The 26,961-nt window shown below is 39.8% G+C and overlaps 1 protein-coding gene across 1 annotated transcript in view; it reads right to left on the bottom strand.

The window, feature by feature from the left end:
* The window catches only part of FBN2 (fibrillin 2), a 261,472-nt gene that overhangs the window by 126,475 nt on the left and 108,036 nt on the right, over nucleotides 1–26,961 (bottom strand). Inside the window, exon 8 of the mRNA XM_075835832.1 lies at nucleotides 14,600–14,725. Within this exon, the coding sequence (XP_075691947.1) occupies nucleotides 14,600–14,725 (126 nt within the window). The remainder of the gene's footprint in view (nucleotides 1–14,599; nucleotides 14,726–26,961) is intronic.

Below are 26,961 nucleotides of genomic sequence, written 5' to 3'. Positions count from 1 at the left end.
ACACATTGTACTTTAAAGAGGCTCTGTCACCAGATTATAAGTGCCTTATCTCCTACATAATCTGATAGGCGCTGGAATGTAGATAACAGCAGTGGTTTTTATTTTGAAAAACGATCATTTTTGAGCAAGTTATGAGCAATTTTAGATTTAGTTTCTTAATGCCCAACTGGGCGTGTTTTTACTTTTGACCAAGTGGGTGTTGTAAAGAAGTGTATGAGGCTGACCAATCAGTGACCAATCAGTGACATACACTTCTCATTGTTCCAGCCCGGCATGATCCACAGCACAGTGAGATTGTATAAACAAATACAATACCACCGAAAAGGGGCACAGACACAGAGTGATGTTCAATATAAAGCAAAGTTGCTGAACAATATGAGATCTACTGTGTCTGCGTCCCAGGTAATGACCAAGATACCTTGGTGCATCGATCAACAATAGATAAATCCAACAAAGAAAATGATCGACTGAAGCACGACAAATTAGTAACAAAAAATACAAAATTTTATTAACATGAAAACATGACAAAGGTTAAAACTGGAACAGGGAATGAGTCACTCAATAAAAAGACATCGAGAGCAATCATGCACTGGATGTTAATGTGACATGAATCTATACAGACTTGTTTGTTAGTTGATACAGCAAAAAAAAAAAAAAAAAAATAGTGTGCGTGCCTATGCGGACCTGTAGCTGATAAAGCCTGATGAATAATGGCAGAAAGACGGTCAACAGGGGATGAAATGCATGTATGTACTGTCTGGGTTGCCTCTATAAGAGTGTATATGTTGTAATGATAATATGCAGATACCTGAGTGTAATGATTATCTGCGTATGTATAATAGCCCAATGTACACCATAGTATGTATTACAGGGTCAGTACTACAGGTAACATACAGCAATGTGTATAGACACACAACAAGGTACCAAGCCAGTACCAGGTAAGAAAGTCAGTAATAGCTCTATGACATACCAGTGGACATGATGAAGATGTCTGGACCCGACGCGCGTTTCGGCAACTGCCTTCGTCCGGGGTTAGGGTCAGGCTGCTAAAATCTACCAATATATGGAGCGTAGCTCAGGTGTTCATAATGTAAGAAGAGGAGGAGGCAAAATCAAGTGACGAAAAACGGCGTCTTGTGCGGGGTACCAAGATGGCGCTGCCCCACTTCCGGTCCGCGTCATCAGAGAGGATGTGGGGCGGTGCAGACTGACCACACCCCCCACACATCCTACTCTGTATCTAGACAGCGGTCGGAAGAGGCCAGGGCCACTCCCCCCTCGGACATGAACATCTGATCAGGATGTCATGGACACCAGCGCACGATCCATCAGTGATATATGCCAGGAGGAAACAAGGAAAAGAACTTACGATGCGAATGGTTTGCAGAGTATTGTGTACAGCTGGAAATAAAAAGTAGCATGAAACGGCTTACTATGGTGTGAATTGTGTGATGTGTGACATGGACAGGGAAGGGGAGGGGGGGAAAAAAAAAGAGAAGGAGGGGATAGGTGATAATGTAGAACGATAAATAAATACACCCTGGCAATGGTGAAAAAATATATATGATGAAGAGTGTGAATGTGAAAAGTTGAAAATGAAAATTTATAAGTGTATAAGGTAATGGGTGTGAAAACCATTCGCATCGTAAGTTCTTTTCCTTGTTTCCTCCTGGCATATATCACTGATGGATCGTGCGCTGGTGTCCATGACATCCTGATCAGATGTTCATGTCCGAGGGGGGAGTGGCCCTGGCCTCTTCCGACCGCTGTCTAGATACAGAGTAGGATGTGTGGGGGGTGTGGTCAGTCTGCACCGCCCCACATCCTCTCTGATGACGCGGACCGGAAGTGGGGCAGCGCCATCTTGGTACCCCGCACCAGACGCCGTTTTTCGTCACTTGATTTTGCCTCCTCCTCTTCTTACATTATGAACACCTGAGCTACGCTCCATATATTGGTAGATTTTAGCAGCCTGACCCTAACCCCGGACGAAGGCAGTTGCCGAAACGCGCGTCGGGTCCAGACATCTTCATCATGTCCACTGGTATGTCATAGAGCTATTACTGACTTTCTTACCTGGTACTGGCTTGGTACCTTGTTGTGTGTCTATACACATTGCTGTATGTTACCTGTAGTACTGACCCTGTAATACATACTATGGTGTACATTGGGCTATTATACATACGCAGATAATCATTACACTCAGGTATCTGCATATTATCATTACAACATATACACTCTTATAGAGGCAACCCAGACAGTACATACATGCATTTCATCCCCTGTTGACCGTCTTTCTGCCATTATTCATCAGGCTTTATCAGCTACAGGTCCGCATAGGCACGCACACTATTTTTTTTTTTTTTTTTTTTTTTTGCTGTATCAACTAACAAACAAGTCTGTATAGATTCATGTCACATTAACATCCAGTGCATGATTGCTCTCGATGTCTTTTTATTGAGTGACTCATTCCCTGTTCCAGTTTTAACCTTTGTCATGTTTTCATGTTAATAAAATTTTGTATTTTTTGTTACTAATTTGTCGTGCTTCAGTCGATCATTTTCTTTGTTGGATTTAGCACAGTGAGATTGTGCAGTGAAAGAAGCTGGGCTGGAACAATGAGAAGTGTATGTCACTGATTGGTCAGCCTCATACACTTCTTTACAACACCCACTTGGACAAAAGTAAAAACACGCCCAGTTGGGCATTAAGAAACTAAAATTGCTGATAACTTGCTCAAAAATGATCGTTTTTCAAAATAAAAACCACTGCTGTTATCTACATTCCAGCGCCGATCAGATTATGTAGGAGATAGGGCACTTATAATCTGGTGACAGAGCCTCTTTAAGTTAGTGGTAAAATTTGGTTGATACATTCAGTGTTTATTTGTGAAAAATACAAAAATGTAGAGAAAATTTGCAAAAATTAGCATTTTTCTAAATTTAAATGTATCTACTTGTAAAAAAGATAGCAATACCACACAAAATAGTTACTAGTTAACATTTCCCATATGTCTACTTTATGTTGGCATTGTTTTTGAATATTCTTTTATTTTTCCAGGACGTTACTAGGCTTATAAATTTAGCAGCAATATCTCACATTTTCAAGAAAATTTCAAAAGCTATTTTTTTCAGGAACCAGTTCAGTTCTGAAGTGGCTTTGAGGGCCTTATATATTAGAAAACCCCGATAAAATACCCCATTTTTAAAACGGCACCCCTCAAAGTATTCAAAACAGCATTTAGAAAGTTCCTTAACCCTTTTGGTGTATCACGGGAATTAAAGCAAAGTGGAGGTGAAATTTACAAATACATTTTTTTTTGCAAAAAATCAGATTTCATTCATTTTTTTCTGTAACACAGAAGGTTTTACCAGAGAAAGTTATTTCCCGGGTTCTGCAGTTTTTAGAAATATCCCACATGTGACCCTTGTGTGCTACTTGACTGAAACACAGGAATCAGGAGCAAAGGAGTACCTATTGGATTTTGGGGCCTCCATTTTATTAGAATATATTTTAGGCACCATGTCATGTTTAACCCCTTAAGGACGCAGCCTAGTTTTGGCCTTAAGGCTCAGAGCCCATTTTTCAAATCTGACATATTTCACTTTATGTGGTAATAACGTCGGGATGCTTAAACCTATCCAAGCGATTCTGAGATTGTTTTCTCGTGACACATTGGGCTTCATGTTCGTGGTAAAATTTGGTCGATATATTCAGTGTTTATTGGTGAAAAATTGCAAAATTTAGAGAAAATTTGGAAAAAATAGCATTTTTCAGAATTTAAATGCATCTGCTTGTAAAACAGACGGTTATACCACCCAATATAGTTACTAGTTCACATTTCCCATATGTCTACTTTAGATTGGCATCGTTTTTTTAACATTATTTTATTTTTCATGGACGTTACAAGGCTTAGAACCTAAACAGCAATTCTCATATTTTTAAGAAAATTTCAAAAGCCTTTTTTTTTAAGGTACTTCTTCAGTTCTGAAGAGGCTTTGAGGGGCCTATGTATTAGAAACCCTGATAAAACACCCCATTTTAAAAACTAGACCCCTCAAAGTATTCAAAACAGCATTTAGAAAGTTTTTTAACCCTTCAGGCATTTCACAGGAATTAAAGCAAAGTGGAGGTGAAATTAGCAAATTTCATTTTTCTTGCTGAATTTCAATTTTATAAAAAAAAATTTCTGTAACACAGAAGGTTTTACCAGAGAAACACTACTAAATATGTATTGTCCAGATTCTGCAGTTTTTAGAAATGTCCCACATGTGGCTCTAGTGCGCTCGTGGAATAAAACACAAGCCCCAGAAGCAAAGAAGCACCTGGTGCATTTTGAGGCCTCTTTTTTATTAGAATATATTTTAGGCAGCATGCCAGGTTTGAAGAGGTGTTGAGGTGCCAAAACAGTAGGAATCCCCGAATTGTGACCCCATTTTGGAAACTACACCCCTCAAGGAATTAATTTATGGTTGTTGTTACCATTTTGACCGCACAGTTTTTTCACAGCACCTATTTGAATTGGGCTGTGAAATTAAAAAAATGTCATTTTTTCCAATAAGATGTCATTTGTGAACAAAATTTCTTATTTTCATAGGGGAAAAAAATACCCCATTTTGTTGCCCAATTTGTCCTTTGTGCGGCAATACCCCATTTGTGGTGATAAACTGCCGTTTGGGCCCATGGGAGGGCTCAGAAGGAAAGGAGCGCTATGTGTTTGTTGGAGTCCAGATTTTGCTGGATTGGTTTTCGGGTACCATGTTGCATTTACAGAGCCCCAGAGGTATCAAAGCAATGGAAACCCACCAGAAGTGACCCCATTTTGGAAACTACACCCCTCAAGGAATTCAAATATGGTTGTTGTTACAATTTTGACCGCACAGTTTTTTTCACAGCACCTATTTGAATTGGGCTGTGAAATGAAAAAAAATACATTTTTTCCAATAAGATGTAATTTTTTATCAAAATTTCTTATTTTCACAGGGAACAAAATACCCCATTTTGTTGCCCAATTTCTCCTGAGTGCAGCAATATCCTATTTGTGGCGATAAACTGCCGTTTGGGCCCATGGGAGGCCTCAGAAGTGAAGTAGCGCTGTGAGTTCTTTGGAGTGCAGATTTTGCTGGTTTGGTTTTCGGGTGCCATGTCGCATTTGCAGAGCCCCAGAGGTATCAAAGCAATGGAAACTTACCAGAAGTGACCCCATTTTGGAAACTACACCCCTCGTGGAATTCATTTATGGGTGTTGTGACCATTTTGACCCCATAGTTTTTTCACAGAACTTATTTGAATTGGGCTGGGAATTAAAACAAAATTAATTTTTTCCAATAATATGTAGTTTTGGCTAAAAATTTCTTATTTTCACAAGAAATAAAATACCCCATTCTGTTGCGCAATTTGTTCTGAGTGCCGCAATACCCCATTTGTGGTGATAAACTGCCGTTTGGGCCCATGGGAGGGCTCAGAAGGAAAGGACCACCATTTAGCCTACTGGGGATTTTCTGGTGCGAAGTCATGTTTGCAGAAGCCCCTGAGGTACCAGTACAGTTGAAACCCCCAAGAAGTGACCCCGTTTTAAAAACTACACCCTTAAGGCATTCATCTAGAGGTGTAGTGAGCATTTTGACCGGAGACCTACACCCCATAAACTGTAATGTGGGTTCTCCCGGGTATGGCAATACCCTCAATGTGGCTGTTATCAGCTGCTTGGGCACACAGCAGGGCTCTGAAGGGAAATATAATGGGGGATAAGCTGTGTACATCAGGGTAAGTAGAATTGGGGTAAATTATAAATCAAGGGATGTATGATAAATTTTAAAACACTCTTTCATACAGAGATCTGGTTTTTCGGGACACGCGTTACATTGACATATTGTGTCCTCCCTTATACCCCTCTTATAGCAGACTTTGCACCTCTTTTGACTTTTTCCCTTCTTGCCAGTTTGGGGAACTTCTCCTGGAAAGTGCTGCCCTGGTGCGATGCGTGTGGCCTCGCTTCCAGAAGTACTGGGTGCCCCCCCCCTTCTTGGTCCCTAAAGATTAGGTTCTTGATAATCACCTCTTGAAATTCCAGGAAAGTTCCCCTCTGGCCTGTACATCGACGTAGCACGTACACATTGTACAATGCCATCTGTATGATGTGCACGGCCAGCTTCTTATACCACACCGCATGGCGCTATAGGGCTTCAGGACTTGATCTGACAAGTCCACCCCTCCCATATACCTATTGTAGTCCAGGATGCAGTCTGGTTTAGGGGTCTCTGTACTGGTACCTCGTACAGGTACATGGGTACTGGTGTGACATCTCTCTTGTCCTTGTACTTGACACACAATATGTTGCTGCTAGAATGTGCCCTGCACTCACCCCTTCTTGTTTGGCTGCAGAGTCTTAGGGAGGCCTCTCAGATTTCTTCTAGCAGTGCCGCATGCCGCAGGACTGGAAGCGAGGCAGTTGAAGAGTGGGACGCCGGTATAAAAATTATCCAGGTAGAGGTGGTAACCCTGGTCCAGCAGTGGGTGCACCAAATCCCACACAATTTTTGCATTAACTCCCAGTAAGGGGGGGCATTCTGGGGGCTGAATACTGGTGTCCTTCCCTTTATATATCCTAAATCTGTAGGTATACCCTGATGCACTCTCGCAGCTTATACATCTTCACGCCATACCTTGCCCTCCTACCCGGCAGGTACTGGCGGAATTGAACCCTCCCTTTAACATCCACCAAGGACTCATCAATAGAAATACACTTCTTGGGGTGTATGCTTGGGAAAACCGGGCACTGAAACGGTCTAATAGGGGTCTCCGTTTATACAAACGGTCAAAACTGGGGTCATCTCGGGGTGGGCACGGCTCATTATCAGTATAATGTAAGAAGCGAAGTATTGCCTAATTTATTTATTTTTTTAGGTTCCAGTTCAGTTCTGAAGTTGCTTTGAGGGGCCTATATATTAGACACCCCTATCAAACACCCCATTTTAGAAACTAGACCCCTCTAAGTATTCACAACAGCATTTAGAAAGTTTATGAACCCTTTAGGTGTTTCACGGGAATTTAGAGCAAAGTAGAGGTGAAATTTACATTTTTTTTTTGTCAGAAAATTCTCTTTATACCATTTTTTTTATAACACAAAAAGTTTTATCAGAGAAACGCAACTCAATACTTATTGCCCAGATTCCGCAGTTTTGAGAAATATCCCACATGTGGCCCTAGTGCGGTAATGGACCGAAGCACCGGCCTCCGAAGCAAAGGAGCACCTAGAGGATTATGAGACCTCCTTTTTATTAGGCACCATGTCCGGTTTGAAGAGGTCTTGTGGTGCCAAAACAGTGGAAAACCCCCAAAAGTGACCCCAATTTGGAAACTAGACCCCTTGAGGAATCCATTGTAGTTTTCTTGGGGTGCATGCAGCTTTTTGATCAGTTTTTATTCTATTTTTAGGTGGCGTGGTGACTAAAAAACAGCAATTCTACTATTGTTTTTTATTCTATTTTTTTACAGCGTTCACCGTGCGCTATAAATGACATATTCACTTTATTCTGTGGGGCGATACGATTATGGCGATACCAGATGTTTATAGTTTTTTTATGTCTTATGGCGTTTGCACAATAAAATACGTTTTGTAAACAACCATTCACTTTTTGTGTTACCTTATTCTAAGAGCCATAACGTTTTTTATTTTTCCATCAAGAAAGCCGTGCGAGGACTTATTTTTTGCGTAACGAACTGTAGTTTCGATCAGTACCATTTTTAGGTACATGCGACTTTTTGATCTCTTTTTATTCCATTTTTTGGGAGGTGAAGTGACCAAACAATTGTGATTCTGGTACGGTTTATTATTATTTTCTTTTACGGCGTTCACCGTGCGGGATAAATAATGAAATAATTTTGTAGTTCAGGCCGTTACGGATGCGGTGATACCAATTATGTATAGTTTATTTGTTTGTTTATATATTTTTATTAATAATAAAGGACTGATAAGGGAAAAAGGGGGATTTTTACTTTTATTACATTTAAAACTTTTATTTTCTTATTTTTACACAACTTTTTTTAACTTTTTTTTAACTTTATTACTTTGTCCCACTAGGGGACTTGAGGGCAGGAGGCCCTGATCGCTATTCTAATACACTGCACTACATGCGTAGTGCAGTGTATTAGAACTGTCAGCTACTCACTGACAGCAAGCATAGTGGGTCCTGACTTCGTCAGGACCCACTAGGCTTCCGTCGATGGCAGAGCCGGACGCCATTGTTTGGTGTCCGGTTGCCATAGCCACCATCGCCAGCCGCTATCGCGTAGCAGGCTGGCGATTGTAGCTTAACCCCTAAAAAGCCGTGATCACTATTGAACACGGCTTTTAAGGGGTTAATCAGCGGGGACAACGTGATCGGTCCCCGCTGTAGGAGCTGCGGCAGCTGCTGTACGAGACAGCAGCTGTCACAGCTCCTGTATGTGTCGGGAGGACGGCCGAAATGGCCGTTACTCCCGCGACGTAATAGTCCGTCGCTGAGCGCTAACGATACAGTTAGCGCGACGGATTATTACGTCGCTGAGCGCGAAGGGGTTAAAGTGGTTTTGTGGTGCCAAAACAGTGGAACCCCCCCCCCAACAAAAGACACCACTTGGCAAACTATACCCCTCAAGGAATTTATCAAAGGGTATAGTGAGAATTTTAACTCTACAGTTTTTTCGCTGAATTTAGTGGAATTATGCTGTAAAATTGAAAATATATTTTTTTTCTGATAAAACATGGAATTTTTCAATTTTTACAAGGAAAAAGGGAGAAAAAGCACCCCGACATTTGAAATGCAATTTCTCCAAATTACAGCAATACCCACATGTGGTAATAAACTGTTGTTTGGACACACGGCAGGTCTCAGAAGGGAAGAAGCACCATTTGGTTTTCAGAGCTCAAGTTTTGCTGGAATGGTTTTCGGGAGCCATGTCGCATTTGCAAAGCCCCTGAGTGACCAAAACAGTGGAAACCCCCAAAAGTGACCTAATTTGGGAATCTAAAGCCCTCAAGGAATTTATCAAAGGGTATAGTGAGCATTTAGACCCCACATGTTTTTGTGGAATTTAGTGGAATTAGGTTGTGAAAATGAATATCAACATTTTTTCCACTAAAATGTTGACATTTTTAATTTCTACAAAGAATAAAGGAGAAACAGCACCCCAACATTTGTTAAGAAATCTCTCCTGAGTATGGCAATACCCCATATGTGGTAATAAACTGCTGTTTGGATACACGGCCGGGCTCAGAAAGGCAGGAACGCTATTTGGCATGCAGATTTTGCTGGAATGGTTTTTGGGTGCCATGTCGCATTTGCAAAACCCTGAGGTACCAGAGTACAGTGGAAGCCCCCAAGAAGTGACCCCATTTTGGAAACTTCACCCCTCAAGGCATTTATCATTTGCCTGGACATATGACTGGGCTCAGAAGTGAAGAGCAACATGCACATTTGAGGTCTATTTTGGTGATTTTCACAGCATTGGCCTGCAATTGCAGAGGCCCTGAGGTCAAATAGTAAAACAAACCCCCAAGTAGTGACCCCTATTTTGGAAGCTACACCCAAGGCATTTTAAGGGGTGTAGAGAGCATTTTGACCCCACGTGTTTTTTAATTCGAAATTAATGCGCAGATGATGGTGCAAAGTGAAAATTAGAATTTTCGACTGATATGCAATTTTAGTGCAGCCCAGTTTGTGCCAACGAAGACAAATACCTCATAAAAATGTTAAGTTGGTTCTCCTGGGTATGGCGATGCCATATCTGTGGACGTAAACTGCTGTTTGGGCACACTGTAGGTTTCAGAAGTGAGGGATCGCCATTTGGCTTTTGAAGCGCAGATTTTGCTTGGTAGTAGTTCTGTTTGGCGTTTTGCTGGCATTTCAGTTTATAATGTGAGGGCATAGGTAAGCTGTGCGGAGTACATCAGGGCATAATAAGAGGGTATAATAATTGGATAAATAAATAATAATTCATAGATATGCGGCCAGTGTCGCACTAACAAATGGTGCCCGATATTATCCGCTTTTGGAACGATCTGCACATTTTGTGTTGTTATATTCTGAGAGACAGAATTTCTTTATTTTTTCTCTGCCAGAGCTGTGTGAGGGATTATATGTTGCGGGGCAATATGTAGTTTTCATTGGTACCATTTTGGGGTACACACAATTTGATCACTTTTTATTCCATTTTTTGGCAAGCAAGGTGACCAGAAACCAGCAATTCTGACGTTTTATATTCTTTTTTTTTTTTACGCCGTTCACAGTGGGCTATAAATGACAATTTTACTTATTTACAATTTTACTTGTTATGCGGGTCGGTATGATGATACTAAATGTATACAGGTTTTTTTACGCTTTGCAGCGTTTGCATAATAAAATCACTTTTTTTTATATTTTTTATTTCTTTTTTGTGACCATATTCTGAGAGCCAACACTTTTTTTTATTTTTCAGTCAAAAAAGCTGTGTAAGGGCTTGTTTTTTGCGGGACCGGTTGTAGTTTTTTTTTTTTATTGGTACTATTTTGGGGTACATGCGACTTTTTTATCACTTTTTATTCCATGTTTTGAGAGGGGTGGTGATAAAAAAAGCGATTCTGGCATTCATTTTTATTTTATTTTTTTGCAGTGTTCAACATGCTGGAAAAATAACATTATAGTTTTATAGTTTGGGTCGTTACGGATGCGGCGGTACCAAATATGTGTACTTTTTTTAACGTTTATTTTTTTTCCTAAATTAAGAGACTTATTATAGGAAAAAAAGCAGTGTTTGTTTTTATTAACTTGAAACTTTTATTTTGACACTTTTATTCAACTTTTTTATACATTTTTTTAAACTTTTTTTTTTGTCCCACTAGGGCCTGCACCTCCGATCTTTAATGTAATGCATTGCACTACCTACGTAGTGCAATGCATTAGAGCTGTCTGTCATTCACTGACATTCACTAACAGCAAGCCTATTAGGTCCTGTCTCTGAACGGGGCCTAAATGGCTATCATATGTGGCAGACCAGGAGGCCATTGTTAAGCCTCCTGTTGCCATAGTAGCGATTGGCATTCTCACAATCACATCGTGTCGATGCCAATCGCTACAAACCACTAAGATGCCGCGATCACTTTTGATCGCAGCATCTAAAAGGTTAATGGCAGGGATGGGAGCTAGCTCCGTTACAGAACGGTGTCAGCTGTAACATACAGCTGATACCGGCGGCTGATGTCGCAGGCTCAGCTCCTGAGCCAGCGCCATCTTTCTTTTGAGGCCGGAAGCCTCTTAGGCCCCGCCTCTGGGCGGGACCTAGCGGGCTTCCGTACTTGGCCGACAGGAGGCCATTGTTAGGCCTCCAGTCTGCCAGAACAGCCATCTCGCGAGATCACGCTGTGCTGTGACTAAAGCTGGACATAAATGAAGAGAAGTGTATGACGCTGATTGGTCAGCGTCATACACTTTTCTTTACAACGCCCACTCGGTTAGGGTCAGTTCACACGGAGTCTTTTTGACACATTTTTTCCGCGTTGGAAAATGCGCCAAAAAAGTCCGAAAATGCCTCCCATTGATTTCAATGGGAGGCAGAGGCGTTATTTTCCCTCGAGCGGAAAAAAAATTGCTGGCGGGAAAAAAAAGCAACATGCCCTATCTTCGGGCGTTTACATCTCTGACCTCCCATTGACATCAGTGGGAGGCAGAGAAAGCGTATTTCGCAAGGCGTTTTTTTGCCAGTGGCGCTCAATGGCCGCGGGTGAAAAACGCTGGGAAAATCGGTGTGCAGGCAGAGCAAAATCTGCCTTAAAATTCAGGTTGTATTGCAGTTCAGCCTCTTTAAACTCAATAGAACTGAGCTGCCATACCAGACACAAACCTATAGACAGGGTTGGAACTGTTTTCAAAATAAAGCAGCCATGATTTATAATTCTGTGCAATCCCTTGAAAACTTTTTTTTTACCTGCTGGAGATTGCATGTAACTTGAACCCTGTACATGTAAACCAAGCATGTTTCTGTTTCATAGTCTCTTGCACACGACCAAGTTCGGGCCGTGAAAAGCAGTCCGAGTGTCGGTGGATTTCCAAGCCCGAACACGGTACCATGAACGGGACTCATGGCATCATAGAAATTTTATGATGCCAGGAGTCCCTGCCTCCCTACGGAACTGCTGTTTCATACTGAAAGAAAAGATACAGTACGGAACAGCAGTTCCGCAGATGGCAGGGACTCCTAGCATCATAAAATGTCTATGATGCCAGGAGTCCCGTTCACCTGTACCATGTTTGGGCCGGGAAATCCAGCCGACACTCGGACCGTTTTTCACGGCACGAACTCGGTCACGTGCCAGAGGTGTTAGACCTAAATATGCATTTAGCATTTTAGCTTTGAAAGAAAATTATAAGTAAATTATCCAAATCCTTGGTAAGAAGCCAGAATTACAATCTTTACCTCATTGATATTTTATATTAACTGAGGTAAAAACATTGACATGAATTGAGTCCACTTGTGATATATCTCGGTGTCAGCACATGGTGTCATGACCTGGAGTTTCAGATCTCCATCTGTCAGCACTGGGACACTTGCAACAATTGTTATTCTTAATCTTTAGCATCTGAATCTATGCATTTTATACAATTGTTCTGGTTGGCTTCCAAACCAACCCTATTAGAGGAGACAGCTTTCAACAAAGTGGTGTTTAATAGCAGCCTCTAGCCAAGCAGCAGATACAACCACAGCTGAAAACTAATGCTCCTTGTTCTTGTTTTAAGATTTCTTCTACTTAGTAGGTTATAAAAATATCAAGGTTCTTTCAGAATGTTCCTTTAAGTTGTTTATATTCATTTAATGCAATTGTATATTGGATAAATCATGGTGACTAAGGGTTTTCTTGTATGAATAACCTCAATCGACCTGAAAAGTGATGAAGCCCAGAGGTACGATGTAAAGTTTATCTAAGGACAAAGTAGCTAAAACTATATGTATATATATATATATATATATATATATATATATATATATATATATACATATATATACATATATATATATATACATACATATACATATATATAGATATATATATATATATATATACACGTGTATATATATATATATATATATATACACATATACAGATATAGATATATATACAAATATATAGCTATATCTATATATACACACACACACACACACACAAACACAGTTTATATATATATATATATATATATATATGTGTGTGTGTGTGTGTGTGTGTGTTAAAAAGTATATTTTAAGTTTTCATATTTAATGATGTCATTGAATTAGTAATTTGTTTAAGCAATCAGAATATTTAATCCCAGTATATCAGGAAACTTATAAGTATAAGTAGAAATCAAAGAAGGGGTCCATTAAGCGGGTCAATAGTAAATACTTGACGTGATTGACTACCAACATTTATTTCTTATTAGGGGATGAAAAAAGTACAAATTTCTGAAGTTTTTAAGTTATTCAAATGTATTTATTTATAGAATATTTTGTATTATACATGTAATTTATTATACAGTGGTTAAAAGAAGGCACTCCAAACAGGTATAAGCCCTGGCAATCATTGGATGTTTCCATTTATTCTGATTTTATGCCAGTCTTGCTTCATACTGTATGTTAGAGCAGTGATGGCCAAACAGCAGATTGTGATCTACCGATAGCCCTCACAGCGGGGACCATTGTATCTCGATGTTCGGTCACCCAGCTGTTCTCCTGCTGTCCTTAACACAGACGTGGTCTTCTTGTAAATTTATGTTTTAGTGTGCATGTCACAAGTGTTTTTATTTAAATTCTCATTTGAGAATTATATCGGAATATTTGAGTCTTGATGTCAGTCTCACACACTTCTTTATGGAGCTCACATATAGTACACTGTGGCACAGAGCAGGGCATATGGGATGAGTAGCACATGTATGAAAAAGTCATGGCTGTGGGACTAGTGCAATAAGTAGCTGTGGCTGCTATCAGAACTATGGCAACATTGGGGCATCTAAAAATATGACATGCAAATAAATTACATCAGCAACCCTCTGTGAACCACACATCTGCCCCAGGTCCACTAGGAGATTACCCAAATAAAAAGGTTTGACCACTCCTAGTATAGAGGGCTTGGTCATACCACAATTTTGTATTTTAAATGAATACATAAATTGTGAATGATCACGTTATTTAGTAACCAAAGGATCATTGCATTTGAACTAAGATAGCAATCTCTATTAGATCTAACTAAAGGTGATTATATGATTTTTTTTTATGTAGAACCAATAGTGGGTAATAATGGACATAGAATTTAGAATTCTTGTAGGGTGGGATGGCTCGTGAAAATGTATAAAACATATTGTCAATATAAAATGAAATTATAATGACAACACATCTACTGCAAGGAGCAGAAGGTCGTTGTTTTTCTTTATTTTTGGACTTCCATAATAGAAGTGTTTTTTGCCCAGGAGTGAATAATGTGGCGTATGTTAAGGGCTCAATAGTAAATGGTGGGTCTCTTCAAATACAACATGTGAGACAGCATCAGAACCAGGCTAAGTATTTCTTCTAATAAATATTAGCATGTTTTTCCAACAAATGCACATTTTCTTACCGATACACTGTAAGCCATCAACAGATGTGAGATATCCACGTGGACAAATGCAATAATAGCTACCAATTGTGTTGGAACATTCTCCTCCACTACAAATGCCAGGAATAGTGCTGCATTCATCAATGTCTGTTGGTTTAAATAAAACATATGGATATATGAGATTAAAATATGTTTTGCTGCTTTAAGCACTTACAAAATATAATTCATTTAAAAGAGAAGCAATTTTAGAAAGAGTAATATATTATGAACCTTAAATAGGAACATACCTTTCTTTTTGTTCAATGACAGCTTTTATCTATTTTACACAAAATACCACAGCGGAACGACCGGAGACTTTGTAAGAATCATCTAATGTCAGTATTCACAAAATAAAGATGCACATTGGCTCAGTGGTTAGTTCCTCCTGGAACTCTGGTTTACTTCCAGACTCCAAAAAAACAAAATAAAATTGGACCTAGTGTCTGTATTTTGACCTCTTGCACATATGTCTGTATTATGGATCTGTGTTATACAGATCTGAAAAATGTCACGCATAGAAATCCATGGCACTTTATTCTACCTATGTGTTTTATTATGTGGCATAAGGAGGTTATTTTTTCTCACGCATCTGTAGGGGAAAAAAAGTGAAATTTTCCACTGCATGCAGTTTAATAGAGGCATTCTCCATTAGAAGTAACAGACAGAGTGACGTCCATTGAGATCTTTGTGTATATGTCTGAGATAGAGAAGCTAGGAACTGTTGTGAGCACACTGATACTGTAAACTGGTTCAAAAAGCAAATCATAACTTATTTAAAACACAACATTAAAGTTTTGAATTGGCCTAGTCGGCGTCCTGACTAGCACCCTATGTTGGTGATGAAATGTTGGTGCAGGATCTGAAATGATCAGTTCATGTTTAAAACCCTAAATTAATGTAGTTGTACAAAGAAGAGTCGGGCTGCAATTTTTCAACCCTAGTATTTTGGCACAATTGTAGCAAATATAGGCTGATATGGTTGTTGGAATATTTTAATCCATAAATGAAGTCATAATTTAAAAATTGTATTATGTATTTCTCTTTCTCGAAAATTACATTCTATATATTCTTGTTTGTATTTCCATTCTTTATTGCCACTATTTGCGATTTCTTTCTGGAGCTAGATTTTTTATAATGTTGAGCAGCCTAGCATGGACTGTCTTGATATAACCATAAAAATGGAGCAATAAAATGTTTTAATAATACTTAACACAAGGAGGGAAGGGAAAACAAAACTGTTGTATTATGTAATTTATGCAAGGAAGAAAGAGCGGGGAGGAGGGATATATAAGAAGATTGGAAAAATAAATCGGAGCGTAACTAAACCATAAAAAACATTGGGCTGGGCACTTGTTGACCCTCCATGACATTAGTTGGTGAAGGAGGGGGCATCTTTTCTTAACTTTAATATTTTATTATAATTAGGTTTATATTAAGCTTTAAAATTATTTCAAGAGATTATTTTGTGTTTTGCTGAAATTGGCACAGCATAAAAATATTATGGATACATTATTTGTAATTTGGAAAGAACAGGATATGCATGTTCTAGTAAAAGGCTATCCAATCTTTCAAATAAAAACATTCTTTGAAATACAATCTGGATTGTGGGATGCAAAACCAAACACTTGAAATAAAGCTAATAGTTGTAAATTCCAAAACCTTGCAATGTCCAGGAATTCCAAAACCTTTCCATGAATTGACCACATTAAGAGCAGAAATATAATGTGTTGAAGGAAATGCCTTTTTAGTTAATCCCATGGAACTTAACTGCTCAGCAAATGTTACAAAATTCCCAGCTCTGCAATCCTTATATTTAATGAAATCAAGGCCATTAACGAAGAATCATACATATGAGACCGGAAAGGCTGGTTTTCCTGTAATTTGAAAGGATAACATTTCATCAAGAAAATTTTTACTTGGTCATATATATATATATATATATATATATATATATATATATATATCTCACACAAATGATGCCATCTAAATCACTTGTAGATAAGGTTTGTGGTATATAAATAGGAATGAAGAAATGACTATACACACACCCAGGAAAATTCATCATTTGTTTTATTCTAAATTTTACATATATATGCTGGCTAAGGGCTGGTTCACATCAGCTTTGGCTTTCCGTTCAGGGGTTCCGTCTGAGGTTTCCGTCTTGGAACCCCTCAACGGAAAGTCAAACGGAAACCACAGCTTCCGTTTGCATCTCCATTGATATCAATAATGACGGAAACATTGCTAATGGTTTCCGTTCATCACCATTCCGGCAGGTTTCCGCTTTGTGCAGCGGGGATATTGCTAAATACAGGGGAGATGTTGCTATCTACAGGGGGGTACTATCCAGGGGGTGTGGCACTATCTACATGGGTACTTTGTCATTATATTGGCACTATCTACAGGGGACACTGTGGCGCTATCTACATGGGCACTGTGTGTGGCACTATGTTGGCACTATTTACAGTGGGCACAATCTATGTGGGCACTGGCACTATCTATTTGGGCAATGTTGCACTATCTACAGTGGTATTGCGTCACTATCTACATGGGCATTGTGGTGTTTCAGGGGGTTTGGACAAAAAACCCTAACGAATAAAATTCATCCATTTTTTTTAACGTCCATGCAAAACGGGTGGCAAATGCCGGTTAAAAACGGTCAGACGGCTGGGAAATGGATTAAAATTTTGAGACACATTCATGCAAAACAGCCATGAAAAACTGACAGTTGATTCGTTGTTGACTGCCATTTTTTTCACGGTCGTGTGTATATAGCCCTCTTCACTCTCCCCTCACAGGGATCCAGGGTGACGGAGAGAGAAGAGGACTAATTGTTACAGAGCTCTACAGTGTATATGTAGATAGATAGATAGATAGATAGATAGATAGATAGATAGATAGATAGATAGATAGATAGATAGATAGATAGATAGAAAAGACAAAAAAGTAATTTTTTTATTTTTAGTGGTTTGTCTGCTCATAATAAAAAATTATAAACACTGAATTACTTAAACTAATCTAGAAAATGAAAGCCTCATAAATCTTGTAAAAAAACAAAGTTAAAATAGTTGTTATATTCAAAGTGGTTCCAAAGATATTATCGTTTAAAGAAGTGGATATCAAAAATGGAAAATTTTACCTGCACACAGGGGCATCAATGACCCTTGATCATGAAAGGATTAAGAATATATCAATATATATAAAAAGAATATATATGAAAGAAGAAATGTCAATTTCTTCAGTAATAAATCTATATATTAATATTTGGTGCACTCTACCAGTACCACAAAGCGTAGAGGGATGATCGGCTTTTTCTCCTCCAATCTGAACGGATAATTCACCTGGGCTAACGATTATTTGTTTATATTGGACAAGAATAGGAGATTAGACTTAATGGTGATGTCCCAACTTGGACAATATAGAAGGGGCTTTCCCATTAGGGACCCGCTTCTATTAGCTAGGACATCCATACTGGTGTATGATATGGTTAATCATAAATTTAACCCCTAAAGGACACAGCCAGTTTTGGCCTTAAAGAGGACCTGTCACCAGTTCAGTAATGCCCAATTTCCTACCCCGTGTAATAGGCGCTAGACTTTTTCTATTTTCTGCCAAGCCCGTGTGGGGGCTTGTTTTTTGCAGGATGAGTTAATGTTTTAATACAATTTTTTGATCGCTTTTTATTCCGTTTTCTTGAACGTGGGATGAACAAAGAACAACTATTCTAATATTGTTTTTATTTTTATTTTTTTACGCTGTTCACCATGCTGGTAAAATAACATGAACATTTTGAAGTTTAGGTTGTTACGGCTACGGCGATAGCCATTATGTGTATTATTTTTTTTCTCTTTTTTTTTTTACATAATAAAGCATTTTTAATTAGGAAAAATATGCTTTTTGTGTTTTTTTTATATCATTTCAAACATTTTATTTAACTTTTGAAACAATTTTTTTAGTCCCACTAGGGCACTAGACTATGCGATTGCTTGATCACTTTTATAATAGACTTTAATTCTGCTGTGTTGAAGTGTATTATGTTCTTACCAATGGCAGGCATCCTATTAGACAAGGCCTAACAGATGTATTTAGATGGCAGACCTGGTGGCCATTGTTAGGCCCCGACCGCCATAGCAACCCATCGACACCCAGTGATCGCATTGAGGGGGGCGATGGGCTGACTGAGATAGACCCCTCCTTCTATCTAATCACTTAGATGCCACGGTCAGCGTTGACTGCGGCATCTAAGGGGTTAAAAGGCTGTGATCGGAGTTTGAGTCCGGCGACGGCTGTAAAAGTCTGTATATGGCTACGTTTTTTTAAGTAATTGGTTACTATAGACAACAAAAATAGTTTAGACAATTAGGCCCAATTCCAGATCAGATATTCAGACAGTTATGATACAATAAAACGAATGTGTGCCGTTTCTAAATCTCTTACACTATTGACCTTTGTGATTTATCTAAGTTTACGATTAAGACGAGAATGTATATAAATTTGTTCCATAAATAAAGACCCTGAAATTCGTAGTAATGTAAAGAGTATGGATGTCCGGCATGAATGTAAAGGCTTAAGTTACTTCTAAGCTATATAAACAGAGCATCTTTCTGTTTTCAAACAAAGAAGAAGCAATGACAACTGTGTCTTGTCGGAGTCACTACTTCCCAGACATGACGTACTAACTGACAGTAGTCGCCAAAAGGAGTATTTCTCTGTACTAATGTACTCTCCAATTAATTTAAAAATCACTCAGCTGTTTCGGATCATTCTTGGCATGATACAAATAAACAATCTGATACTTGGATATGAAAAATAAAGATGTGTTATTGTGTTTTTGGACTCTTCAAGATTTCTCATCATTATCTGAGAATGTCAGTGAGAAATGTTGACATGGATTATCCGAGTAACTTAACCTCTTCTAATTGGTATACACAACGCTCCCATTTTTCTTATAATTGACAACAAAGTCGCCAGTGTGACAAAAAAGTTTGTTTAGTGAAAATAAATCATTCTCCTTTTCAAGCTATTTTTATTTTTTGTATAATTAGGAGACATATGTGTTTAGCATTGCTTCTTCACTGTGTTGGAGCCATGGGATTGATTCTGGCCATGAATCAATGTGCATGGAGATTGTGTGTTATTCCCATTTTCATGTGGGTTTCTGTCATGCTCTTTGGCTTTCTTTCTCACATTTCAAGAATACAAATATTAACCATTTAAATGCCATGACATGTGTGATTGTAATGTGAATGGGACAGTGTGTTTATGCAAAAGCAGACAGTGATGAAAATTAACATATTATGGAGACTGCTGTATGCAGATTAGGGCGCTGTTTTACAAGATTTTTTTAAATTTTATTTATGAAATGTGTTTTCAAAGGGATTCCCTTTCTATATTTCTATCAATAAGTTAAAGAGTGTCTCTCACTCTGGAGGAACCAGACTGCTCATGACATGGGGAGACCATTGTTTTAAAAAACCACCATGTGATGCTTCAATTCCCCTGTAGTGGCGCTGCAGAAAAATTTGACATTTGCTGAAAGGTTCATCTGTAGATTGCAGCTAATAGCTGGGGGTCCCAGAAGTGGAAATCTCCATGATAAGCTTATTTTTTTTGGTGGGGACGAATTTAATAGGAAAGGCTTTCCCAAAGTTGACAACCCCTTTATGCTTGATTCACACATTTTTGCTGTGTTTTTTTTTGCTTAGTATTCTTTGCGCTGCAGTCAGATGTTACATTTAACTGTTAACTGTAGTAAAGTATAAGAATCTCCAGACCCCTAAAGTACTTCAGACATTTGATCAGACCACAAAATACTTCAGACCCCAGACCATACACCTAAATTACTTCAGATCCCAGACCAGACCCCTAAATAAATACAAACTCCAGACCCCAAAATTACTTCAGATCCCATACCGGACCCCTAAATCAGACCCTAGATCAAACCCTCAAAATTTATTCGGGCACTAGATCAGAGCACTGAATAAATTGACCCTGTACCACACCACTCTATATACTTACCTCTTCCGGCTTCCAACTCCTTTTCAGCTCCTGGAGCTAAAGAGAAGACGGGAGCGGGGGGAGCTGAGGATTACTGGCTGTTATCTATTGAATGAATCCAATAGATAATGGTCAATTTTTTTTTTTAAAAGACCCGCAATGGTTTTTAGGGAGAACTATGACTACCCCCTGAAGGAGGAGAAGGTGTAGTGGTATGGCTGCTTTGGTGCTGATAAGATGAGAGTTTCACACAGAGTACAAGGAATAAAAGGAATAATGAACCAGAAAAGTTACCACTCTAGTTCTCAATATCATGTCATCCCCTGAAGTCGGTGCTTGAATGGTACAAATTTTAGTTTGATGCAGAGTAGGGATCCAAAGCCAAATATCTAGCCAGAGATATAGTGTTTTTGCCTGGCAATCAAGGGGCCAGTCACTGGTTTAAAATTTCCCCTAGAAAATCTTCAAACACTATCAAATGTCTATTACAAATGTCCAGTCTAGTCATTGGCCTAAAGATTCCCATAGAATATCCTCAAACACTATTAAATACAAATGTGTGCACAGCTATCATTATCAGTGATGCCCAACTAGTGGCCCAGAGACTACGTTTGCCCCTTGTCTGCATGATTGTCGCCCCAGGCCCTAGAAGAAGGCACATTTATATTATGCAGCTGTCTTCACCAGGATAAGGAGCAGGCATTAGTTCCCCTGCACACTGAGTATATGTATCTAGGCATGTGCTGTGTTATATCACTGTTTTTGTGGTCTGTGTTCCCTTCATATATTTTTGATCAAAAACAAGAACAGATCTCGGAAGGTCTGTTTTGCAAAGGTTTTTTTGTCTGTCCAACCTGTTTCAAGCCAAACAAAACATATGAAGATAATATAAGCTACACATACGGCTGTGTAAAACAGTCATATATGTATGTGCCTTGACTAGGCTCTGGCGCAATGTGATGTGCAGCCCTTTGAATGAGTTAAGGGCCTGTTCGCATCAGCGTTCGCTTTCCAATCCGCGGTTCCGTCGGAGGTTACCGTCGGGTGAACCCCATAACGGAAAGTGAAAGTGAAGCCACAGCTTCCGTTTCAGTCACCATTGATATCAATGGTAACGGAAACCTTGCTAATGGTTTCCGTTCGTCACAATTCCGGCAGGTTGCAGTTTTAACGACGGAATCAATAGCGGAGTCGACCGCGTTATTGATTCCGTCGGAAAACCGGAAACCTGCCCGAATCGTGAAGAACGGAAACCATTAGCGATGTTTCCGTCACCATTGATATCAATGGTGACTGAAACGGAAGCTGTGGTTTCATTTCACTTTCCGTTGTGGGGTTCACCCAATGTTAACCTCCGACGGAACCCCGGAATGGAAAGCAAATGGTGATGTGAACAGGCCCTAAGGGCTACATACGAAACCCCTATAATATGTAAAGTTTATCACCAGGGATTTACAGTATCAATTCTTTAAAAAATAAAGAAATTCTCTAGTCTTGTAAGGGGCCATTCACATATGCACGGTGTCCGCTTCAGTTTACCTCCGGCATGTTGAAACGTATCTCATATCTTTCTATGGGATTCGTTCTGGCACAGGGGACATCCGTTGTGGCGCCATATGGCACCGGACCTCCCTGGGAGCCGGATCCAAAAACGTTACCTGCAGCATTTTTGGTTCCGGCTCCCAGCGAGGTCCGGCGCCATATCCTATTTATTTTAATGGTGGCCAGATGTACGCCGGGTGCTGCCAGATCCACCTTCCGGAAGCACCTGGCGGGAAGTTGGATGTGAGCTAGGAGCGGAATCCCCGGTCATAGCATTGCCGGGGATTCCGCTCCAGAGCCCCTGACGACTACCCTCCCACCCGTCCCAGATTCAGCGGGACAGTCTTGGATTCCGGGCATTGTACACTGCTCCGTGCGGCGGGGAGTATGTCCTGCTGTCAACTGTGTTTGCGTCCTCAGAACGCAGACACAGTTGAACTTAATACTGAAGAAGGGAACGATCAGGTCCCTGCTTCAGAATGAGTTCAGAGTGGAGGAGCAGAGGGAGCTGTGCTCGGGGAAGCCATTGATAGGCTAGAGGAAGCCCTGAAGCTCCCTCTAGCAGAGGAATCCCAAGCCAGAGCATTGCCGACGCTATGGCCGGGGATTCCCTCATGGTGGACCCCCTGACTCCACTGTCCATGTATGGACAGTGACGTCAGTGACTACTGATTGAGCGGAATCAGGTGGCGCTATCTACAGGGGGGGGTGCGATGCTATCTACAGCGAGGGGGTTGCTATCTGCAAGGGGATGGCACTATCTACAGGGGGGATGGAGAGACGGCGGGGGCTCCCTCTAGGAGGGGAATCCTCGGCCAGGAGAGAGCTTAGGTTTCGTTTGCGCTACAGTGGGTTTTGCGCTGCCTAATGGTGGTTGCGGGTGGCACTATCCACAGTGGGGGGTGTATTCCGGGCATCTCAAAGCCCCGGCCGACATGAGAGTGCAGTGCTGCTCACACTGAAGCAGCACTGCACTCATTAAACCCGTTCCAGGCTGTCAACGTTTATACACATGCTAACTGCACGGGGCATCGGCAGTTAGATCGTATATAGCTGCATGGCAGTCAGGAAGGGGTTAATATAGTATTTTCAGATATAACAGGCATATAAGAAACATGAGTAGAATATACATACTTTAAAATACTGTAATGAGTCTGTTACAGACCAGGGTTAAAGTGAATCTGTCACTGTTCAGGGCGGTTTTTAAAAGCGTCTGGCATATGTTAATGCTGCCATGATGTCTCTTGTCCAATTAGTATACGTGCACACTTCTGAACGGGGCACACTTAAGCACAATACTATGCAGAGATTCCTATCTGTTACCCAAAAGCATTAGATATTTTTTGGCTTGGGTACTATTATAATGTATTTTTTCAATCACTATAATGGAGTCTACTTGTTGCGACCACTCCTTAATTGTAGGAGTTTTTTTCTGATATCCATCTAAGATGTTCTTTATTCAATGGTGACATATTCACTAAGCATATAAACCCATAGACAAGCAATGAAAGAAAAATGTTAACAATTTTTGATAAATCAAGCCCATTGATAAATATGTCAAGGGTAAAAAGTGTAATTATTGGATAACATCCCATGATTAAGAGTGAGGAATCATGCTGCCATATTCTTAATATAGGTAACTTGCAATCCGTAACTTCTATTTAGTGGTAGAATCCAACACTGAATAATACTCTCACCATCAGATACAGTATTCCCAACATAAGCTTTCTTAAACGGCATCAATGTCATATCCCTAAAGCATCATCAGTAATACAAAGTTTTATCTCTTTGTTGTATATTCCCAGCCATGAGCATGTACAGTGTCAACCACAGCACTATGCTTCGTTCAGCTATTCAGTATTATTTGCGTTTACATCTATGTAGTTGTGTAAGAGCTGTCAAACACTCTGCGTTGACGGGGAAGCTCGTCTCATGGGCTTTATCTATGACTCCTGGCAGCATTTAAACAGCTTTTGACATATAGATACCTATATATCACTGAGCTCGGTGCTACCTCTATCCTGTATTGCCCTAAGTTGAGGAGCATAGGAGACCAGAGAGATCCGCTCTAAGTTAGTCTGTTATATGCGTATCATAATCTTGTCATATCTTTGACAGCATCATCTACATAGCCTCTTGCAATTTATTGACTAAACCTGAACAGAGAACTGGCTAACACAGAGAGTAGATGACTTCTAAAGCCTTAAAATAGCAAACTTCTCAGAATTAGGAGTACAGACTAAAGCTTGGCTTATCCTCTGGCTGCAGGTGTATTATAATGTATGTATTACAACAGCACTGCTCGCTATACACATAAACGAAACTGACACCTTGGAACAAAGATTTGAAAAGATAGAATTTAACTTTGTTGTCCCAAAAATAGAATCTGTCTGTTACAAATGAACTTCTTATAATCTCCATACCCCGAACACTTAACAGATTTCAGCTGTGTTCATGCAAAATTTCTGGCAATAGTAAAGTGACATGTTTACGGTGTACACCAGCTCTGTTTGCAGAAAACTGGCCTGGACCACACTTGCTGAATTCATACACCAGATCTGACTCAGTAATAGTCAGAATCACACTACAGTTCATTTAAGGGAATATGAATATAAAATACATGCTGTTCCCCATGAAAGCATTTTAATAATATTTCTTACATGAAAACACACAATGGAAATCAGAAATGTTCTTGTAAGGGAAATAGAGGAAATCCAGTTTTTTTTTTTCTTTAAGACAATTCCTTTGTAAAAAGAAACAGGTCGGGCATCTCTTGTCCCTGACAAACAGATGTTATCGATAGTGGAAGCTGCCTCTGGCCATACATTTGTAGTACTATATGCTGAGCTATTCAAATGAATGGTTTACCATGTAATACATGGATAGGTTAGGTCCACCAGAGCAAGAGACACTCTTTGTGAGCGTCTCTCTGTTCTAGCTCAAATGGAAAGGGGTTGTCTTCATGAGATAACCCCTTTAAACCTTGTAAACTCTTTATTTTGTATACTATTCTCCATTTTACAGAGTATTTTGTACAGAGCAGAAACCGCAAACGGCTTACGTCAAACACAAGATGAGGACCCTTGACGTGGGTTGGGAGCTAGTGTATGTTGGCCAAAATATCAACCAATACCTCAGGTTTATCATGGATGTTTTTTCAGGATGCAACCAGGCCTTGCTAATGCTGGGGGAGAATAGTCTGTCAGTGCTTGGAGTAGTGCACCTGATATGTGCTGGGCAGTCCACCTGATGAAATAGGATGGGCGTGACTAATAGGCTGTAAGTCAGCATGGCGCACTAAACACAACCGTGTGACTGGCACCTTTATAGAAGCCTTATCTGTGTGCAATGTTTATACTAAGCAGCCACCCCCCTTATGAATAGGAGGCGTGCGAGTGGCTGTTTTATCAGTATCTGCACCTGTGCAATCTCCCTACATATATATCAATTGTGGCCTGTCTGCATCCTGCTTAGAAGTGGTGGTCTAACTTGCTCCTGTAGCAGTAAAAGGCCTTGGTTTGTGTGTGTTTTTGAGTAAATTTATGTCCCTTACCTGTTGTGACAAACACAGGATGAGATATAGCTTGCTGAAGATTTAGAACAATATATTGAGACTGCTACTGTCTCGCTGTTATGAGTAATGATTTCTGATTTGACTAGATGCCATTTTTTCTACTTTTACTTTTAATGCTTAAAGAGGCTTTGTCACCACATTATAAGTGTCCTATCTCCTACATAATGTAATCTGCGCTGTAATGTAGATAACAACAGTGTTTTTTATTTTGAAAAATTATCATTTTTGAGCAAGCTATGAGCAATTTTAGATTTATGCTAATGAGTTTCTTAATGCCCAACTGGGCGTTTTTTAACTTTTGACCAAGTGGGCATTGTACAGAGGAGTGTATGATGCTGACCAATCAGCATTATACACTTCTCTCCATTCATGTCCATTTGTATTCACTGCACAGCGTGATCTCGTGATATGTCATGAGCTGTGCTGTCACATACACCCACATTAACTTTACTGAAGTGTCTTGAGAGTGAATAGACATCATCTACAGCCAGGACACGATGTCTATTCACACTCCCGACACTTCGGTAAAGTTTTTGTGGGACTTAATCACACAGCACAGCTGTGCTGTCATTCACAGCGAGATCTCGCGAGATCACGCAGTGATGTGAGTAAGTCCCACACAAATTTTACCGAAGTGTCGGGAGTGTGAATAGACATCGTGTCCTGGCTGGAGGTGATGTCTATTCACTCTCAAGACACTTCAGTAAAGTTAATGTGGGTGTATGTGACAGCACAGCGAGATCACGCTGTGCTGAGTACAAATGGATATAAATGGAGAGAAGTGTATGACGCTGATTGGTTGCTGATTGGTAAGCATCCTACACTTCTCTTTACAACGCCCACTTGGTCAAAAGTTAAAAAACGCCCAGTTGGGCATTAATAAACTAATTATCATAAATCTAAAATTGCTTATAACTTGCTAAAAAATTATCGTTTTTCAAAAAACACTGTTGTTATCTACATTGCAGCGCAGATCAGATTATGTAGGAGATAGGGCACTTATAATGTGGTGGCAGAGCCTCTTTAAGGTGAAAGACAGGGTGGGTTTAAGCTCATGACCTGAACATCAGTTTAACTTTGCATAAGTAACTGTAACTGCTTGTTAAAAATTCAAAGATTTTATGGGGCAATATTAAGAGAAAACCTACCACAATTTAGGTACAAAACGACGCACCCAGAACTGGTGCCATTTTGAGTTCAGCTGTAACCTATGTGATGTATAGTTAAGTCT

This window comes from Rhinoderma darwinii, chromosome 1, assembly GCF_050947455.1.
Source record: "Rhinoderma darwinii isolate aRhiDar2 chromosome 1, aRhiDar2.hap1, whole genome shotgun sequence".
In the NCBI taxonomy this organism is placed as follows: Eukaryota; Metazoa; Chordata; class Amphibia; order Anura; family Rhinodermatidae; genus Rhinoderma; species Rhinoderma darwinii.
This window is presented reverse-complemented; position numbering and strand designations above follow the sequence as displayed.